At 45.0% G+C, this 17,902-nt stretch overlaps 1 protein-coding gene across 3 annotated transcripts in view; it reads left to right on the forward strand.

Annotated features, from left to right (window-relative positions):
- TSPAN2 (tetraspanin 2) overlaps window positions 1–17,902 on the forward strand; it is a 54,436-nt gene that overhangs the window by 23,190 nt on the left and 13,344 nt on the right. For all 3 annotated transcript variants that reach the window (XR_008958738.1, XM_057310347.1, XM_026483678.4), the window contains exons 3-6: window positions 3,138–3,235; window positions 5,010–5,084; window positions 6,357–6,455; window positions 7,711–7,782. Coding sequence is in view for 2 of the 3 variants with exons in the window: in XM_057310347.1 (XP_057166330.1) it covers window positions 3,138–3,235; window positions 5,010–5,084; window positions 6,357–6,455; window positions 7,711–7,782 (344 nt within the window). In the remaining variant the exon portion in view is untranslated. The remainder of the gene's footprint in view (window positions 1–3,137; window positions 3,236–5,009; window positions 5,085–6,356; window positions 6,456–7,710; window positions 7,783–17,902) is intronic.

A 17,902-nucleotide genomic window follows, 5' to 3' on the forward strand; every position in this document is an offset into this window, starting at 1 on the left:
ATACGCCACAGGCCTCACAGGGGAGGGAGTTCGCGGGAGAGCGCAGCGCGCCGTGTGGGCTTGATTATGGTTATGGAGGTAGGTTAGGGGTTCCTCGGTGAAGGAGGAGGCGCGATGACGGGCCGATGCGGGGAAGAGAGGCAGAGGGGTGAGCGGTTTAGACGCCCTGTAGTCAGAATGAGGGAATGGCCGACGGCACGGAGGCTTCTCGGCGGCAGGTTCCCGCGCTGATGCCTGGCAGGTGCACAGTGCGGATGCCGCACGCAGCAGGCTGAGGCGTCAGGAAGGGGCGGTTGTCCCTAGTGCTGAACGACTCCGTGGCTCAGACACCTCAGGCTCCACCACAGCGCTCAATACCGACAGCTGAGCCTTCGCCGTCCCCACACGGAAGCCCCGTCCCCTAGTCTAGAGACACGCAAAGTATGCGCCCCCAGGGCGAGCTGGGAGGGAGAGCGGCAGAGGCCGAGGAAAAGCAGTCCTAGATGAAAAATGGTCAGTAGGCGGCTCCGTAAAACCATCTGCCGCCAGAAAGCCGCGGAAACTGATGACCATGCCACTATCCAGTCCCCAAAAGGGGGGAGCCATTTTAAAGCGAGTTGATAGAGACAAGGCTTTCTGGTTGTGGGGGAGAGAGGCCTCAGGAATTGGAGCTGCTGGGTCAGTTCAGCTCTAGGATTCCGAGAGCCTGAGAATGGCCTACTATACAAATAAAGCAGATTTTCTTGGGGACGTCAACACCTGTGTCCTCCTCGGCCCCGCGCCCATGTCCACGGCACCCCAGCCTCCTCAGCAGCAGCCCTCTTTCCCGCATTCCGGACCCTCAGGACCCCGTTCTCGGGGTGAGCTGGAGGGAGCCCGACCCCGGGCGGCTTTGTGGAGGTTTGCTGACATGTATTCCTAGCATCTCTCTCTCCCCAGAGATGGGCAATGGCGGACGGCTAGTCTGGTCAAGAATCCTGTCTTGTGCTGGGCACGGTCTAGATCGGGTGAATAAGGTTAGTTGGTGGACTTCACGTCGGCAGAGAAAGACAAATATGAGAACCTGCAAAAGCACAAAATGGAAGAGAGCGGGGCTGGGTCGGGTCCTGGTGAATTCGCTGGGGGCCGGAGCCCAGGCTGGAGAAGGATCCAGGTGGGCCCGGTCCCTGGGCTGTAACTCAGCACCGTCTGTAGACTGTACACACTTTCAGTGGGAAATCACTGCAACAATGCAGTCCCCCCCACCCCCCCGTGAGACGTTTTGTGAGGGGACTGACGAAGGTGGCAAGGCTGCTGCCTGCGGCCTGATTGAGCAGGATGGAAATCGGGGCTCCAGGCCTGTGTGTCCTGCCTGGAGCCCTCATGCCTCTCTGAGGCCCAGTAGCAAAACAGAATTAGAACCCTTGCCTCACCTAACGGGCTTGTTCGAGAAGCCAGTGAGATGATGGAAATGAAAAGGCTTTGAAAAATAAAAATTTTAAAACAACGAGGTGTTGAGGCCGTGGAGCCAACAATAGCCCTGTTTTTATGACGGAATCATTTCTCTCGTGACCACATCCATTCCACATGAACTCATTCTTTTAATGAAAAGGAAAGGGGAGGAAGGGGCCGAGCTGGCGGGGCAGGAGAGAGAGAAATACCTGCCATGGGACTGCAGACGCAGCAGGGCTTCCCCGTCCCCGTCCCGGAGGCCCTGAGAACAGTCTGGGTGGTACAGGAAGGGGAGCAGCCTGGCCTGCCACCCATCTGTGTCAGGGACCCCGACAGATCTGCCCACAAACCACCAGCAGCACCCCAGAGGGGCCCCCCAGAGGCACCCCGCGGGCACGCTCAGGCTTTCCCCGCAGAGGTGGACCGCCGCCGGCTCCCCACCCTTTCAGAGAATGGGAGGGGTTTCCAGGTGACTCATATGAATAAAATGCAAAAAATAAAATAGGGACAATTAGCATTATTCTAAGCAAGTCAAGTACTAGGCGTCATATTGTGTTCTAACTTATCTCCAGATCAGAAAAGGAAATAAGAAAGGGCTTGGCTTCATTTCTCTCAGAACAAGAACATTTCTGTCCTTTTCTTTCTCTGTGAGAGCAACGGTTCCTATGGCTTGACTTCAGTAGTAAGGGAAATTAGCGCCCAAATTAAGGCTGCTGTTGTTGCTGGACAGGCGGGGCAGGTGAGGGTAATGTTGATGGGACAGCTTTAGAGGCGGATGGGTATTTTTATCCCAGCTCTATGATCTTGGGCAAATCACTTAACCTTTCGGGGCCTAGTTTCTCTAGAAAATGGATATAATAATGGTACCTTGCCTCATGAAGATTAAATTAATAAATCTGTGCCAGTTGCTGTGCTGGCAAAAATAAGCCCTTAATAAATGTAGCTAAAATTGTATTAGTAACAATGTTTGGTGTGTGTTACCTTGTCGCCTCCTCTCCTTGGCTATTTTCTTGGAACACTGCAACCTCCCCTGTGCCCAGCACACACGGTGATGCCCTCTAAAGTTGGTGATTCTCACAAAACTTTGTGGCCTTATTGCTGTGCCCCATCCCCCGCCCTGCTCCGAAACCAGAGCCTCCTTCTTCTGTCCCCTGTGTCCCTGCTTCCCCATGTGGGCAGACCATCAGCCCTTTTCCCTCCTGGACACTTTGCCCTCAGGGCCTCTCCTGTGATGGAGACAGCCATTAATTCCAGAGCGCCATGAGAGCCCACGGGGCTCCTAGGGAGATGTGGGTTTGTGTCCCGGCTCTGGTTCCCTCTCCTGGCCGCCCCCGGACTCAACTGCATCACTTTCACATAAATCATAGTAATAGCCACTTTACAGGGGCGGTAGTGGTCAGAAAGGAGAAGTGCCTGGCATGTGGGAGGTGTGTGGAGGTGATTAAGAGCATGCGCTGTGGGACGCCTGAGCCTTGCCGCTCAGGTGATGGTGAGGAGGCCCCTTCACCTCTGTAAGTACCAGCTTTCTCTGTTCCCTGGGATAACTGTAGCCCCCCGCCTCTCAGGATCCCTGTGCAGGTTCCGTCAGGTGCATTCAACAGGTGTTACCTGTTACCTTATCAGCAGGGGACGTGACACCTCCCTCAGCAGGGGTCGGACGCCTGGCCTGGAGCCGCGGGGAGCCAGCCTGCCCAGTGGTCAGCGGCTCCTCTGTCTCTTCCCCGCAGGGCTGTATGTGCTGGTGGGAGCAGGGGCCCTGATGATGGCCGTGGGCTTCTTCGGGTGCTGCGGAGCCATGCGGGAGTCGCAGTGTGTGCTCGGATCTGTAAGTGGGGCATCGGGGAGGGAACTGGTCTGAAGGGGCCCGGAGGTCTGGCCTCCAGCGCCAGCGCCTGGGGCCCACTGAGACCTTGGCACTCACTCCCTCTTCCCTGAGTCTCCGTTTCTCCATTTCTTGCTTAAGAATAATATTATCTTTGTCCCTGCCTCATATGGAAAGTATGAAAAAAATGAGATCATTAGCGTGAAGATGTTTGGGGAGGAAAAGTGCCTAATAATTGTAAGGGGTAATTATGATTGTTCTTTCAAAATGATTTCACAGGGAGGGAGGCAGCTAAGGTTCTTATAGGCAGGGAAGGACTGTTAACTAGAAGAAAAGAATTGCTGTTTGAGATCAATAACTTGACCAAACATCCCCCTTGTGGTTTATTTTAACAAGCAGCCTCTGACTTAAAAAAAAAAAAAAAAAAAAGAAAAGAAAAAAAAGAAAAAGAAGAGAAGAAGAAAAGAAAAAAAGACTGAATTTCAGTTACTGCTATACAGCCAATGCCAGAGTGACCTGAGAGAAACAAGGAGAAGGGAGAGGGGCCGGAAGAGAGAAAGATTTTGTCTTTCTCCACGAGGGGTCAGAAACAGCGATTTTAGGGGGCAGTCTCCCCTTGCTCATTGCCATCTTTGATTTTTAACTGTGGCTGCTTCTCATCTCTTGCCGGGTAGAATCTCTAACCCGTGTCCTCAGTCCTCCACTCTTCCCGTCTTTCCCTCTTATCAAGCCTCCCTGTTGTTGGTCACTGAACACAGAGCAGACCCAAGAGACCAGAACAGAAATCCATCCAGGAGGGCACCCCTCACCGCCACTCCCGCTCCCCAGAGAAGCCTCACAGCCCGCACAGTCTGGGCCACACCTTCCCCAAGCCCAGGCCCCACCAGTCCCTCCCTGTCTCCTGGCCTTGTTTTACACCTTTACAGAATCTCTTTGGTTCATAAAATTCCTTGAGCGCCTAGGAGCCAGGCACTGTGCTAAGTGGCGGGATTTCTTTATCACTACCTGAAATTATCTAACTCACTTTTTTATTGCTTTACTCATTTATCATACTGCCCATTTTCTTTGTTTTCTTATTATGTTCAGTTAGCCAACATATAGTACGTCATTAGTTTTCGATGTAGCATTCAATGATTCATTAGTTGTCTGTAACACCCAGTGCTCATCCCAACGTGTGCCCTCCTTAACACCCATCACCCTGTTACCCCATCCCCCCACCCCCTCCCTTCTGTAACCCTCAGTTTGTTTCCCAGAATCCAGAGTCTCTCATGGTCTGTCTCCCTCTCTGATTTCTTCCCATTCAGTTTTCCCTCCCTTCCCCTGTGGTCCTCTGTGCTATTCTTCATGTTCCACGTATGAGAGAAACCATATGATAATTGTCTTTCTCTGCTTGACTGATATCACTTAGCATAATCCCCTCCAGTTCCATCCATGTCAATGCAAATGGTAGATATTCATCCCATTTTCTAATATGAGGTCCATGATAGTAGAGACATGGGAATCATATCTTATTCACCACTGTATACCCAGTGCCAAGGACAGTGCCTGGTGCAGAGTAGATGCTTAATGAACAATGGCTGAATGAATTAATGAGCGAATGAATGAATGAACAAACTACAGGGGAATGGGGGTAGATGCTTCCTACCAGGTCAATTCAAACTAATAACCTTGCCTCTGTGTTTTTTTTTTTTTTTTTCAAATGGAACTAGCATTAAAGAGGCCAAATAAACTGAAAAGGTATTGAGTTAATGAAGTGAGTATTTTCTCTCCTCTACAGTTCTTCACCTGCCTACTGGTGATATTTGCTGCTGAAGTAACCACTGGAGTATTTGCTTTTATAGGCAAGGGTGTAGTAAGTAGAAATTACAGTTTCTTTTTACGATGGTTAAAGTGTTTCCTTACGGCCAAGGCTATGAGACTGTTACACTCACAATGATACTGGAAAACTAAATAACCCCCAGAGATATGGTTTACACAGAACTTTGTAACCTGAAAGTGTTGTGCAGACCTGTGCATACTGTATGTGTAAGTGTGCGTACATTTACGTGCACACATTTTTCTGAGGAGATAATTCATAGCTTTCATGAGATCTATAAAAGAGTCTATGATTTCTTTTAAAGGATCTCTAGTTGAAGACGATCCCATTTCTCACAGGGAAGTGGGTAGATGGCACACATGAGAAAGACGGATGGAGAGGAACATGCGTTTTCATCCCTTGTTAGACTATCATTTGCCCAGAGGGCTTGGCCTGAAAAAAGGCTGCGTCATCCTCAAAGACTAAAGCCTGACCTGCTGCTGTTTATTTACATTGGTGCTCAAACTATAGGTGTCCAAAATAGGTTATCAAGAGAACGCACAGAGGAATTGGCCTTTTCAGAAGGGACATGCTGTTAAGACCCATTGTGGGAAAGAAGGGCATGAAAAGGAGGAAGAATGGAATCTTAAGTTTACTTCATTTCACATAAATTCATGTACTATCAGTATTGTGTTTATGAACTTTAGATTTTTTTAAATGGTAAACATGTAAAATAAGTAAATATCGCCTCCTTTGGAATATTTCTAAAGTGGTTGGTTCTGTTGGTAGGGTGGAGGAATTGGATCTTGGGACTTTTTGAGACCACTATGGATGTCAGATCACATGCCTTTATACCGGAAGTGCATTGTCTAAGTTTCATATGATATTTGTACACTGAACCAGTTTTCCTTGGTCATGAACATCTTTCAAACCACATCATGAACAGACTTGAGTAGTTTTAACCAGTAGGGTCCCAAGCATGCATAAGTCCCCGCCCTAGTTGTACGTCAGAATCTCCCAGGTGAGCCCAGGGATCGGGGGGCTGATGGATGCTGATGTCCATTCAGGCCTGAGAACCTCTGCTCTAAGAAATCTTTCTAGTCTATGAAAGTTATCCTTGGTTAGTCTATCCTTCCATCTCCAAAAGTATCTGAGAAACTCCAGAGTCTGTAATCTGTCCCCTATATGCAGAATTGTCTTAAAATACAGATAAACACAGGGAAAGGCTGTATTTTCCAAGGGTGAGGGAGAGGGGGTTTCCCTTGATGAAAGGAGAATGTTCGAAACTTCCCACTCACTGTCCCATTGGTTTCCTGGCATTTTTTTCAGGCTATACGACATGTTCAGACCATGTATGAAGAGGCTTATAATGATTACCTGAAAGACAGGGAAAGGGGAAATGGGACTCTCATTACCTTCCACTCAACAGTAAGTAACCTTACTTCTTCCTTAAAATCGTTACCTTTTAAAGATCATTCGTTAGCCAGGTTCTCTCTCATCACGTGGATTAAAGATCAGAATACATTGGGTGAAATGAAGCCGTAGTGCTGTATTCCAGCCCTCGCAGGAGCCACAGTAGGCGTTCTGTGTAGAACCTAGAAGAGGAAGAGGCCTAGTGCGGAGGGTTCACGAGAGGAAGTCAGGCAGTGTGCCCCAGAGAGACAAAAGAGCACAAATAAGAACCCCCAGAAAGCAGCCCGAGTGAATACCAAGGTCTCTCAGAAGGTGGCGTACTGGTGTAACAGAAACGACCTTGACCTTCAAGCTGGGAAAGCTCATTTCTAGCTGCAGCTGCGCCACTGAGCGGCTCTGTGACCTTGAGCAAGTTCCTGGTCTTCCTGATAATCGCTCGGCTCCCCATTTGTAAAATGAAAGGACACGGAGATAGCCATGCTCCTTGTATCCTGGAACATTCCATGGGACTGAGCTGTCAGTGCAGTGCTGAGGGCTGCGCACAGTTAACCAAGGAGGGCGTACAGAGGAGATAGACCAGGCCCGAATCCTAACCCCAGCAATATGGAGAAGTGGCTATGAACTCCTGGGCCAAGTGCTTTCAGGTAGCCCCATTCTTGTACATCAGGGGAATGTCCTGGAAGGTGCCCACCATTTCTTCTGCTCAGTCTCGGCTGCCCCGCAGGCATCAAGCAGCACACACTCTCCTTTGTCCTTGAGGGGCCAGCCATAGGACAGGACACCTGTTTACTGGCCAGCCTTCAGGCCCTGGTCTTTCAGCCCCTGGGGTTTATTTACTGTGGTCACTTCTCCTCTCCGTCCCAGACTGTCCCCAGTTAATGAGCCCTTCCTGAAGCTCATAAAACTTTAGCTACTCAGCAGGTTAAATTACTCCCAGGCTGGAAAAAAAAAAAAAAATCTAAAGACCCAGTTCCTGTCTAAAAAACAGCAATTTACACAGACACCGTCAACTGGCTTCTTGCTTTGTTTGGGTTGCCTTGAGCCACTTGCCATCGTAAAACTCAGAAAACTTTACAGAAGTCCTTTTCTTGTTTTGCTAGCATGATTATGTGACTCTTCACCATCTTTCTAGAAATGGCAGTTTGAGTTGCAGTGACTGGGTCCCCTAGCTGATTTGCTGCTCTGTCCCCCAGTCTTCAGCAGTGATGCCCAGACTTGCAGCTCCCACTTCTCCCTCCTATGCCCTAAAAACTCTTTTCTGACTCTCTAGTTTCAGTGCTGTGGAAAAGAAAGCTCTGAACAGGTCCAACCCACATGCCCAAAGGAGCTTCTAGGGCCCAAGGTAAGCTTCTCTACCAGGGTCCCTATTCTACCTGTCGTGTAAGATTGTTCTAGCCCGTGGGGTGACGGGTGTGATTCTAGGAGGCCCTCTCCCAGTGGCTTCTGTGCCTCAGCTATCTTCTATGTAAACTAAGTGATGCAATGCTGAGTCCCGGTCTCCTGGTACCATGGGAAATGATGGTATGCTGACTTGCCCATAACGGTGCGATTGCTATGTGGTTAATTAAACTTGCCAGGGCCAGGGGTGTGCACCCTGAGAATGTTGCCCCCCACCTCTCTGTGGAAGTCACTGATAAAGGCTTCATTAATTAAGTGCTGTGTGTCGGGCACTGTGCCGGGTTCTGAAAATTCTAAGATGAAGAATGGGGCTTTTGTGTCCGTGGCCTTGCAGACTGATCAAGGGAGATGGTGCTGTGCCTGGCCTGTAGAGGGTACAGTGGAGACAGTGGTATTAGGAAAGCTGCACACGGGTTGGAATCCTTGAACTGCGTTTTGACAAGGGAAGGTCATCCCAGGCCCAGAAAGCAGCAGGAAGAGAGGCGCAGCAGAATGGAACTCGAGATTGGCAGGAAAAGAAGGACTGCAGAGGGGATGGTGAGGGACATGCTTGGGGAGGTGGACAGAGGCATTATTTTACACCTGGCAGTTTGGGAAAGGTGTTGCTTTTAGGGGATTAACATAGTCAGTCGTGCATCCTAGAAACAGTACTCAGGCGGCTGGTGTGACAGACGGTTGGAGAGTGGTGGAGGGAGGCCACTTCAGTGGCACTTGTGATCACCGTGGCAGGAGAGGATGAGGAGCTTACGCAGGTGACGAGCAGTGGGAAGCGAGAGGAAGCAGCAGATCCAGAGACGTTCAGGGCTGGAATCCGCAGGCCTCCTGCATGTGAGTGGGGAGTGGAAGGGAGGAAGGTAAGACTTCAGACTTCTGCTTGGGCAGAATGGGTGGGTAGAGGCTCTGCTCCCCATGAGAGGTGACTATAGGGAAAGGAGCAGATCCTGGGGTGGTTTGGGTCAAGTTTGCCCTTGAGAAGTCTGTGGGACTTACACGTAATCTGAGGTAAAGATAAGTGTAAAAATCCCAGCGCCGTGGCCGTAGCTGAAGGCACAGCAGCGGAAGGGAACCCCAGGGAGATTGTGTCGACTAAGGTAGAGGTGCGCTGAAAAGGGGAACGCAGAGGACAAGAAGCCAGAAGACTGGGAAGGAGGAGTCGAACCGGGGAGAGTCCAAAGGCAGTGGTGCCTGGGAAGTGAAGGAGATGGTTTGTCTGTAGAGTCCAATGCGAGGAAGAAGACAAAGACCTGAAGGCCGGGAATAACGTGTTGAATCTGGTCTTCGGAGATCGTTAGTGGTGTTTGCTGTGCGATTTCAGTGAAGGGGTTGGGGAAAGCACAGCTACAATGTGGGAAATAAGGGGGGGGAATATGGAATGTGGGGACGATGACATGGAGGCTCTCAGCGTGCAGCTGTGAAGGGACCGATGAGGTCTTCGCTCCAGCTTGTGTCGTGAGTCCTACATTGAACACTGCCGACTCCCTGTGAGCTGGAGCGCAGCCGCTGCCCTCAGCGTCCTCACCATCTGCTGGACAGACCTGCAAGGGGGCCAGCACCACACGCGGACGCACACGAGTAAAGCTTCATGAGAGGGAGCACCGCACACTCAACAGGGGCCTGCGATTTGAAGGGCTGCAGGAGGCCCTCCTGAAGTGATTCGTTTTTGTTGTCGTTCAAGTATCATTAACATACAGTGTTAAATTCGTTTCAGATGTATAAAGATTCGATACTTCTGTACATTACTCAGGGCTCATCACAAGTACACTCCTTAATCCCCTTTGTCTATTTCACCCAATCCCCCACCCACCTCCCCTCTGGCAACCACCAGTTTGTCCTCTGTACTTAAGAATCTGTTTTTTGTCTTTGTTTTCTTTGTTTGCTCATCTGTTTTGTTTCTTAATTTGCACATGTGAGTGAAAGCATATGGTATTTGGCTTTCTCGGACTGTGTTTCTCTATTTCACTTAGCATTATACCCTCTAGGCCCATTCATGTTGTTGCATATTTCAAGAGTTCATTCTTTTTTATGGCTGAGTGATGTTCCATTGTGTATATATACTACTTCGTAATCCATTCATCTCTTGATGGACATTTGGGTTGCTTCCATATTTTCGTTATTATAAATAATGCTGCAATGAACATAGGGTGCCATATATCTTTTCGTATTAATGTTTTTCTTTGGGTAAATACCCAATAGTAGAATTGTTGGATCATATGGTATTTCTATTTTTGATATATTGAGGAGCCCGCATACTGTCCTGCACAGTGGAGGTGACATTCCATTGTGGTTTTGATTTGCATTTCCCTGATGATGAGCAATATTGAGCATCTTTTCATGTGTCTGTTGGCCATCTGGATGTCTTCTTTGGAGAAATATCTATTCAAGTCCTTTGCCCATTTTTTAATTGGATATTTGGTTTTTTGGTGTTGAGTTCTACAAGTTCTTTAGATAGTTTGGATATTAACGCCTTATCTGATACACCATTTGTAAATGTCTACTCCCATTCATAGGTTGTCTTTTTCTTTTGTTGATTATTTCCTTTGCTCTGCAGAAGTTTTTTATTTTGATGTAGTCCCAATAGTTTATTTTTGCTTTTGTTTCCCATACCTCAAGAGACATAACTAGAAAAATGTTTCGACAGCCAATGTCAAAGAGATTACTGCTCATGTTTTCTTCTAGGAATTTTATTTTTTCAGGTCTCATATTTAGGTCTTTAATCCATTTTGAGTTTATTTTTGTGTATGATGTAAAAAGGTGGTCCAGTTTTCCAGCACCATTTGTTGAAGAGACTATCTTTTCCCCATTGCATAATCTTGCCTCCTTTGTCATAGATTAGTTGACCATAAAAGCGTGGGTTTATTTTTGGACTCTATTCTGTTCCATTGATGTGTCTTTTTTTGTGCCAGTACCATACTGTTTTGATTACTGCAGCTTTGTAGTGTACCTTGAAATCTTGGATTGGTTTTCTCCAGCTTTGTTCTTGTTAGTCAAGATTGCCTTGGCTATTTGGGGTCTTTCATGGTTCCATAGAAATTTTAGGGTTATTTGTTCTCATTCTATGAAAAATATTGTTGGTATTTTGATAGGGATTGCATTAAATGTGTAGATTGCTTTGGCTAGTACGTACATTTTAACAATATTTGTTCTTCCAGTCTAGGAGCATGAAATGTCTTTGTGTCATCTTCAATTTCTTTCATCAATGTTTTATAGTTTTCAGAGTACAGATCTTTCACCTCCTTGGCTAAGTTTATTCCTAAGTATTTTATTATTTTGGGTGCAATGGTAAATAGGATTGTTTTCTTAATTTCTCTTTCTACTACTTCATTATTAGTGTATAGAAATGCAACAGATTTCTGTATACTGATTTTGTATCCTGCAACCTTACTGAACTCATTTACCTATTCTGGTAGTTTTCTGTTGGAGTCTTTAGGGTGTTCTATGTATAGTATCATGTCATCTGCAAATGGTGAAAGCTTTATTTCTCCCTTACGAGTTTGGATGCCTTATTTCTTTTTGTTGCCTGATTGCTGTGGCTAGAACTTCCAGTACTAGGTTGAATAAAGTGGTAAGAGTGGGAAAAAAGAAAAAAGAAAAAAAAAATGGTAAGAGTGGATATCGTTATCTTCTTCCTGATCTTAGAAGAAAAGCTCTCAGTTTTTCACCCTTATGTAAATTTCAGCTGTGGGCTTGTCATATATGGCCTTTATTATGTTGCTATATGTTCCCTCTAAACCTACTTTGCTGAGGGCTTTTATCATGAATGGATGTTGTATCTTGTTAAATGCTTTTTCTGCATCTATTGAGGTGATCATATGGTAAAACCTTTCTTTCATTGTTGTGATATATCAAGTTGATTGAGTTGTGAATACCTTGCATACCAAGAATAAGTCCCACTTGATCATATGGTGAATGATTTTTTTATTATTGCTGGATTTGGTTTGTTATTATTTTGTTGAAGATTTTTGCATCTTTGTTCAACAGAGACATTGGCTTATAGTTCTCTTATTTTGTAGTGTCTCTGTCTGGTTTTGGTATCAGGGTAATGCTGACCTCATAGAATGAATTTAGAAGCTTTCCTTCCTCTTCTATTTTTTAGAATAATTTGAAAACAGGTGTTAACTCAGGGAGCCTGGTGGCTCAGTCAATTAAACATCTGACTCTTGATTCTGGCTCAGGTCATGATCTCAGGGTCCTATGATCAAGCCCCACATCAGGCTCTGTGCTGAACATGGAACCTGCTTAAGATACTCTCTTTCTCTCTCCCTCTGCCCCTCCCCCCACTCACGCAGGCTCTCTTTCTCTCTTTCAAAAAAAAGAAAATACTAAAAAAAAAAGGATAGGTGTTAACTCTTCTTTAAACAAGTGGTAGAATTCACCTGAGAAGCCATCTGGTCCTGTACTTTTGTTTGTTGGGAGTTTTTAAATTACTGATTCAGTTTCATTGCTAGTATTCAGTCTGTTCAAATTTGTTTCTAGGGATTTATCCATTTCTTCTAGGTTGTCCGATTTGTTGGCATAAGATTTTTCATATTCTTTTATAATCTTTCATGTTTCTGTGATGTCGGTTGCTTTTTCTTCTCCTTTTTTTCTGATTTTATTTATTTGATGGGTCTTCCTTTTTGATGAGTCTGGCTAAAGGTTTATCAATTTTATTGATCTTTTCCAAGAACCAGCTCCTGTTTTCATTTATCTGTTCTACTGTTTTTTTTTAGTCTCTGTTTCATTTATTTCTGCTCTAAAGTTTATTATTTCCTTTCTTCCACTGGCTTTGAGCTTGGTTTGTTTTCTTTTTTCTAGATCCTTTTGTGTAAGTTTAGGTTGTTTGAGATTTTTCTTGGTTCTTGAGGTAGGCATGTATTGCTATAATCTTTGGTCTTAGAACAGCTTTTGCTGCATCCCGAAGATTTTGGAACATTGTGTAATCATTTTCATTTGTCTCCATGTATTTTTTAATTTTCTCTTTGATTTTTTTGGTTGACTTATTCCTTGTTATTTAGCCTCCATGTATTTGTGTTCTTTCCAGATTTTTTCTTGTGATTGATTTCTAATTTCATACTGTTGTGGTTGGAGAATATGTATGATATTATTTCAATCTTTTTGAATTTATTGAGATGTGTTTTGTGGCCTAACATTGTGACCTGTTCTGGAGAATGTTCCGTATACACTTGAAAAGAGTGTGTATTCTATTCTTATTGGATGGAATGTTCTGAATATATCTGTTAGGTCCATCTGGTCCAATGTATCATTCAGAGCCACTGTTTCCTTGCTGATTTTCTGCCTGGATGATCTATCCATTGATGTAAGTAGGGTGTTAAGGTCCCCTACTATTATGGTAGACTATCAGTTTCTTCCTTTAAGTGTGTTAATGGTTGCTTGATGTATTTGGGTGCATAAATATTTACAATTGTTATATCCTCTTGTTGGATTGTTCCCTTTATCATTATGTAGTGACCTTCCTTTGTCTCTTATTACAGCCTTTGTTTTAAAGTCTATTTTGTCCAATATAAGTATTGCTACCCCACCTTTTTTGCTTCCATTGCATGATAAAGGTTTTTCTAGTCCTTCACTTTCAATCCGCATGTGTCTTTAAGTCTGAAATGAGTCTATTTTAGGCAGCATGTAGATTGGTCTTGTTTTTTTATACATTCAGTCGCCCTATGTCTTGTGATTGGAGCATTTAGTTCATTCACATTCAAAGTCATTATTGATAGGTATGTACTTATTGTCATTTTGTTACTTGTTTTATGGTTATTTTGTGGTTCATCTCTGTTCTTTTTTTCTTTTTGCTCTCTTCCCTTGTGATTTAATGATTTCTTCTGTAATTTGCTTGGATTCCTTTCTCCTTATGTTTTGCATATTATTACAAGTTTTTGATTTGCAGTTACCATTAAGCTCATATACAACATCTTATGCACATAGCAGTCTATAGTAAGCTGGTGGTCACTTAAGTTTGAACCCATTCTAAAAGCACTAAATTTTTACTCCCCCTTCTCCACATTTTATTTATATAATGTCACACTTGACGTTCTTTTATTTCATGAATTCTTTGATTTTTACAGATATAATTGATTTTACTGCATTTGTGGTTTAATCTCTGTACTGTTTTTATAAGTGATTAATCTACTACTTTTGTTTGTTCGTATTTACCTGTGAAATTTTTGCCTTTCATAATTTTCTTACTCCTGTTTATGGCCTTTTCATCCCACTTAAAGAACTCCCTTTAATGTTCCTTGTAAGTCTGATTTAGTGGTGATGAACTCCTTTAACTTTTGTTTATCTGGGAAACTCTTTATCTCTCCTTCTATTCTGAATTATAGCCTTGCTGGGTAGAGTATTCTTGGTTGCAGGTTTTTGCCTTTCAGCACTTTGAATTTTTCATGCCACTCCCTTCTGGCCTGCAGAGTCTCTGCTGAAAAATCAGCTGGTAGTCTTATGGGGTTTCCTTTTTTTTTGTAACTGTTACTTTTCTCTTGCTGCTTTTAAAATTCTCTCTTTATCACTGTTTTTTGCCATTTTAATTATTATGTGTCTTGGTGTGTATCTCCTTGGGTTCATCTTGTTAGAGGCTCTCTGTGCTGCCTGGACCTGTTTCTTTCCCTATATTAGGGAAGTTTCCAGCTATTATTTCTTCAAATAAGTGTTCTGCCCCCTTTTCTATCTTCTTCTTCTCTTGTATTCTTATAATGTGAATTTTATTATGCTTGATGATGTCACTGAATTCCCTTAACCTGTTCTCATTTTTTTTTTCTTTTTGCTGTTCAGCATGGCTGCTTTCCATTACCCTGTTTTCTAGCTTTCTGATCCATTTTTCTGTTTCCTCTAATCTACTATTGATTCCCGCTAGTGTATTTTTAATTTTGGTTATTGAGTTCTTTATCTTTGATTGGTCCTTTTTTACATTTTCTCTTTGTTGAAGATCTCAGTGAGATCCTCCACTCTTTTCTCAAGTCCAGTGAATATAACCATTGCTCCGAATTCTTTATCGGGAATGTTGTTTATATCCATTTCATTTAGTTCTTTTGCTGTGTTTTCATCCTATAATTTAAGATGTTTTCTCCTAATGTTGTGTGACTCTCTGTGTTTGTATCTATGTATTAGGAAAGTCAGTTATGTCTTCTGATCTTGAAAGTGGTGGCCTATGAAGAAGAGGTCCTGTGGCACGCTGCAGTGCAGTGTGCCCTCTTCACCAGGACTGGGAGCTTCAGGGGTGTCTTCTGTGTGGGTTGCACAGGCCCTACTGTTCTGGCTGAGTCTTGTTTATCTTCAATCCAGACAACTTCAATGGGCCACTTTGCCTATAGTTGACAGGGTTTGGTTCCTATGCTGTTACAGGGTCAGTCTGGGGCCACAGTGGGCTTATTCAGTGTCAGCAGTCAAACCAGATGTCTGCCCTCATCCCATCTACTGGGGCTGTGGTCATGCCAAACTGCAAGGCACTGTCTCTGCCTTGTCCCCTGAGAGGCTTTCATTGGTGGGTGGGGCCTGCAGTCAGACCAGATGTCTGCTCTCAATCCATCTGCTGATGCTGCTGTGACCATGAACTTCAGGGCTCTCTTCCTGTGAGGTCCCAAAGAGGCTTTTGTTGGTGGGCAGAGCCAGTAATGAGATCAGATGTCTGCCCCCAGTCTGTCTGCTGGAGCTGCAGATGCACCGATTGGCAGGGCCCTCTCTTTAAACCACCAGTTATAAGGTTTCGCTACTGGGACTACAGCTGAAATGGTGTGTATGGTTATCTTCCCCTCTTCCCAGGGCAGGAGTTACTTTGGAGTGGTGGAGTCCCTGCCTGGGCTGATTGCAGGTTGAGATATGGCAGGAGCCGCTCTGGAGGGACTCCTGCCCAGTGGGGCTGGTTGAATGGGGTGGAGCCAGATCCACAGGAGAACGCAGAGGCAGGCAATGTGGCAAGTGTTCTCACTGGTTCCTATAGGTATCTAGGTATCTAGGCTGGGGAACAAGGTGAGAGAAATGGTGCCCACCAGATCTTTTGTTCTTGGAAACCTCTCCTAAAGATCTCTGCTCCTCCCGCACACGTTCTGAGATGTAAATAAATCTCCTTCCCGTATACCTCAGGTACTTTCCAAACTGCTGCTTCTAAGCTGTATCTCAGTAGGCCTGTTTATTATGCTGGCTCTTTAAGGATAGTGACTCAGTTTCCTATCACCCTCTGGCTCTCCCAGAGCAGAGCATGCTGATTTTTAAAGTTCCTGGTGTTAAGCCCCACTGATTGTAAAAACTCTCAAAATTAAGCCTCTCTGGTTTTCAAAGCCAAATGTCACGGGGACTTATCTTTTCAGTGCCAGCCCCCTGTGCCTGGGATGCCTGGGATGGGGTCTGTCTCTCTCCTTTCTCCATGCTTGTGGTGCCCCTCCTGTTTGTGGTTAGTCTAACCAGGGGTTTCTTTCCCAACAGCATCTCTGCCCTCGCTATCCTTTTCAGTGTAGCCTCCTCTCTATGATGAACTGTGGAAAGCCTGTTCTGCTAGTCTTTGGGTTTTCTGGGTTGGTTGCACGGATGTCGCTATTATCCAGGTGTGTCCATGGGAAGAGGTGAGCTTAGGATCGTCCAACTCTGCCATCTCTCCAGAAATCCTCTTCCCTGATGTGATTCTTGGGATGACTGTTAAAGGATGAATTGGAGTTTAGCTAACAAAAGAGAAGGGTATTCCAGGTAGAAGAGATAGGGTAAAGGCATGGAGGCAAGAGAAGGTAGTGGTATCCAGAAAAGTGCCAGCAGTGGGGAGTGACTGAAAGCTCAGGTGCCTGTGGATATGAGTCCTTCAAGGAGGAGGGATCTGTTCTTGAAGAGCCTTGAATACTCTTGCGAAGCCAGAAGTCTAGATTTCATGCTGTATGCTTAGGAAAGCACCAAACGTAGGATCTGGGATGGGATTTGCATTTTCCTGAGTTTGTTGTGGTAAGTTTGGAGGATTGATGGCAAATGAATAATCTGGAGCCAAGGAAACCAATTGGGAAGGTTGCTATCTCATTGTCAGCCAAAAGATGTTAACTGGTAACAAGCTGGACTGAGCACCAGGAATGGAGAGAAGGCCATTTAGAAAGTAAAATCTATAGGACCTGGTGACCAGACCAGTTAGACATGAAAGAAGAGGGATAGATGCCAGCCGGATAGATAGTATCATTTATTGAACTAAGGACTAGAGAAAGAATAAATTTTGGAGAAAAGAAAGTGAGTTCAGTGCTTAACATGGTAATTTTGAGGAGCCAGTAGAACTTCCAATTGGAAATGTCCAATAGACAGAAAATCTAGCTTGCAGCTCAGGAGAGAGGTTTGGGTGTCTGTACTTCATGGGAATCTTAAAGCTGTAGATAAGAATTTGATCCATTAGGTTTGGAAAAAAGAACGGCAAGGATAGAATTCCAGGGAACAAGAACATTTAAGGATGGGGAGAAGAAGAGCTGCCAGATAAGAAAACTAGCAAAAACAGACACACATGTGAAAAGACACATGGTGGGGGAGGGATTGGTCACCAGGGTCAGGTGCTGCCACTGAGGTCGGCTCTACATTTATCAATATCTATCTTATGCCTGGCACTGCAAATACAAAGATGAATGATACAAAGTCCATACTCTTGAGGAACTTGCAGTTTAACAGGAAAGATAAAGACAGAAATAAATAAAGTACAGGAACAGAAATATGCACAGAATGTACAAGTGCTATGAAAACACAACGGATTCCTTAGTAAGGCCAGAGGCTGGAGGGATCAGGGGAAAGCTGACTTGAGCAATGATGCCTCAGCTAACTCTTCGGTTAGCTGAAAATGGAAGCATTGGACAGGAGAGGGTAGAGGGAGATCTGCCTGCAGAGGAAATAACATAAGCAATGGCACAGAAGCAGAAAACATGACAGTTTGTATAGGGAACTAAAAGTCCAAGGATGTCCAGTAAGATAACTACTGAAATGTTGACAGGACTGAGCATTTTAAAAAGGTACCTTGATGTCAGGGGCAGAGTGAGGACAGAGCCCATTCTGCATGAAATGAGATGTAAGGAATAAGGGTGCCCTTTCAAGTAGTGTTGGGGCAAAGGACAGGAAAAGAGAGTTCAGAA

This window comes from Ursus arctos, unplaced genomic scaffold (assembly GCF_023065955.2).
Source record: "Ursus arctos isolate Adak ecotype North America unplaced genomic scaffold, UrsArc2.0 scaffold_12, whole genome shotgun sequence".
NCBI classification, from domain to species: Eukaryota; Metazoa; Chordata; class Mammalia; order Carnivora; family Ursidae; genus Ursus; species Ursus arctos.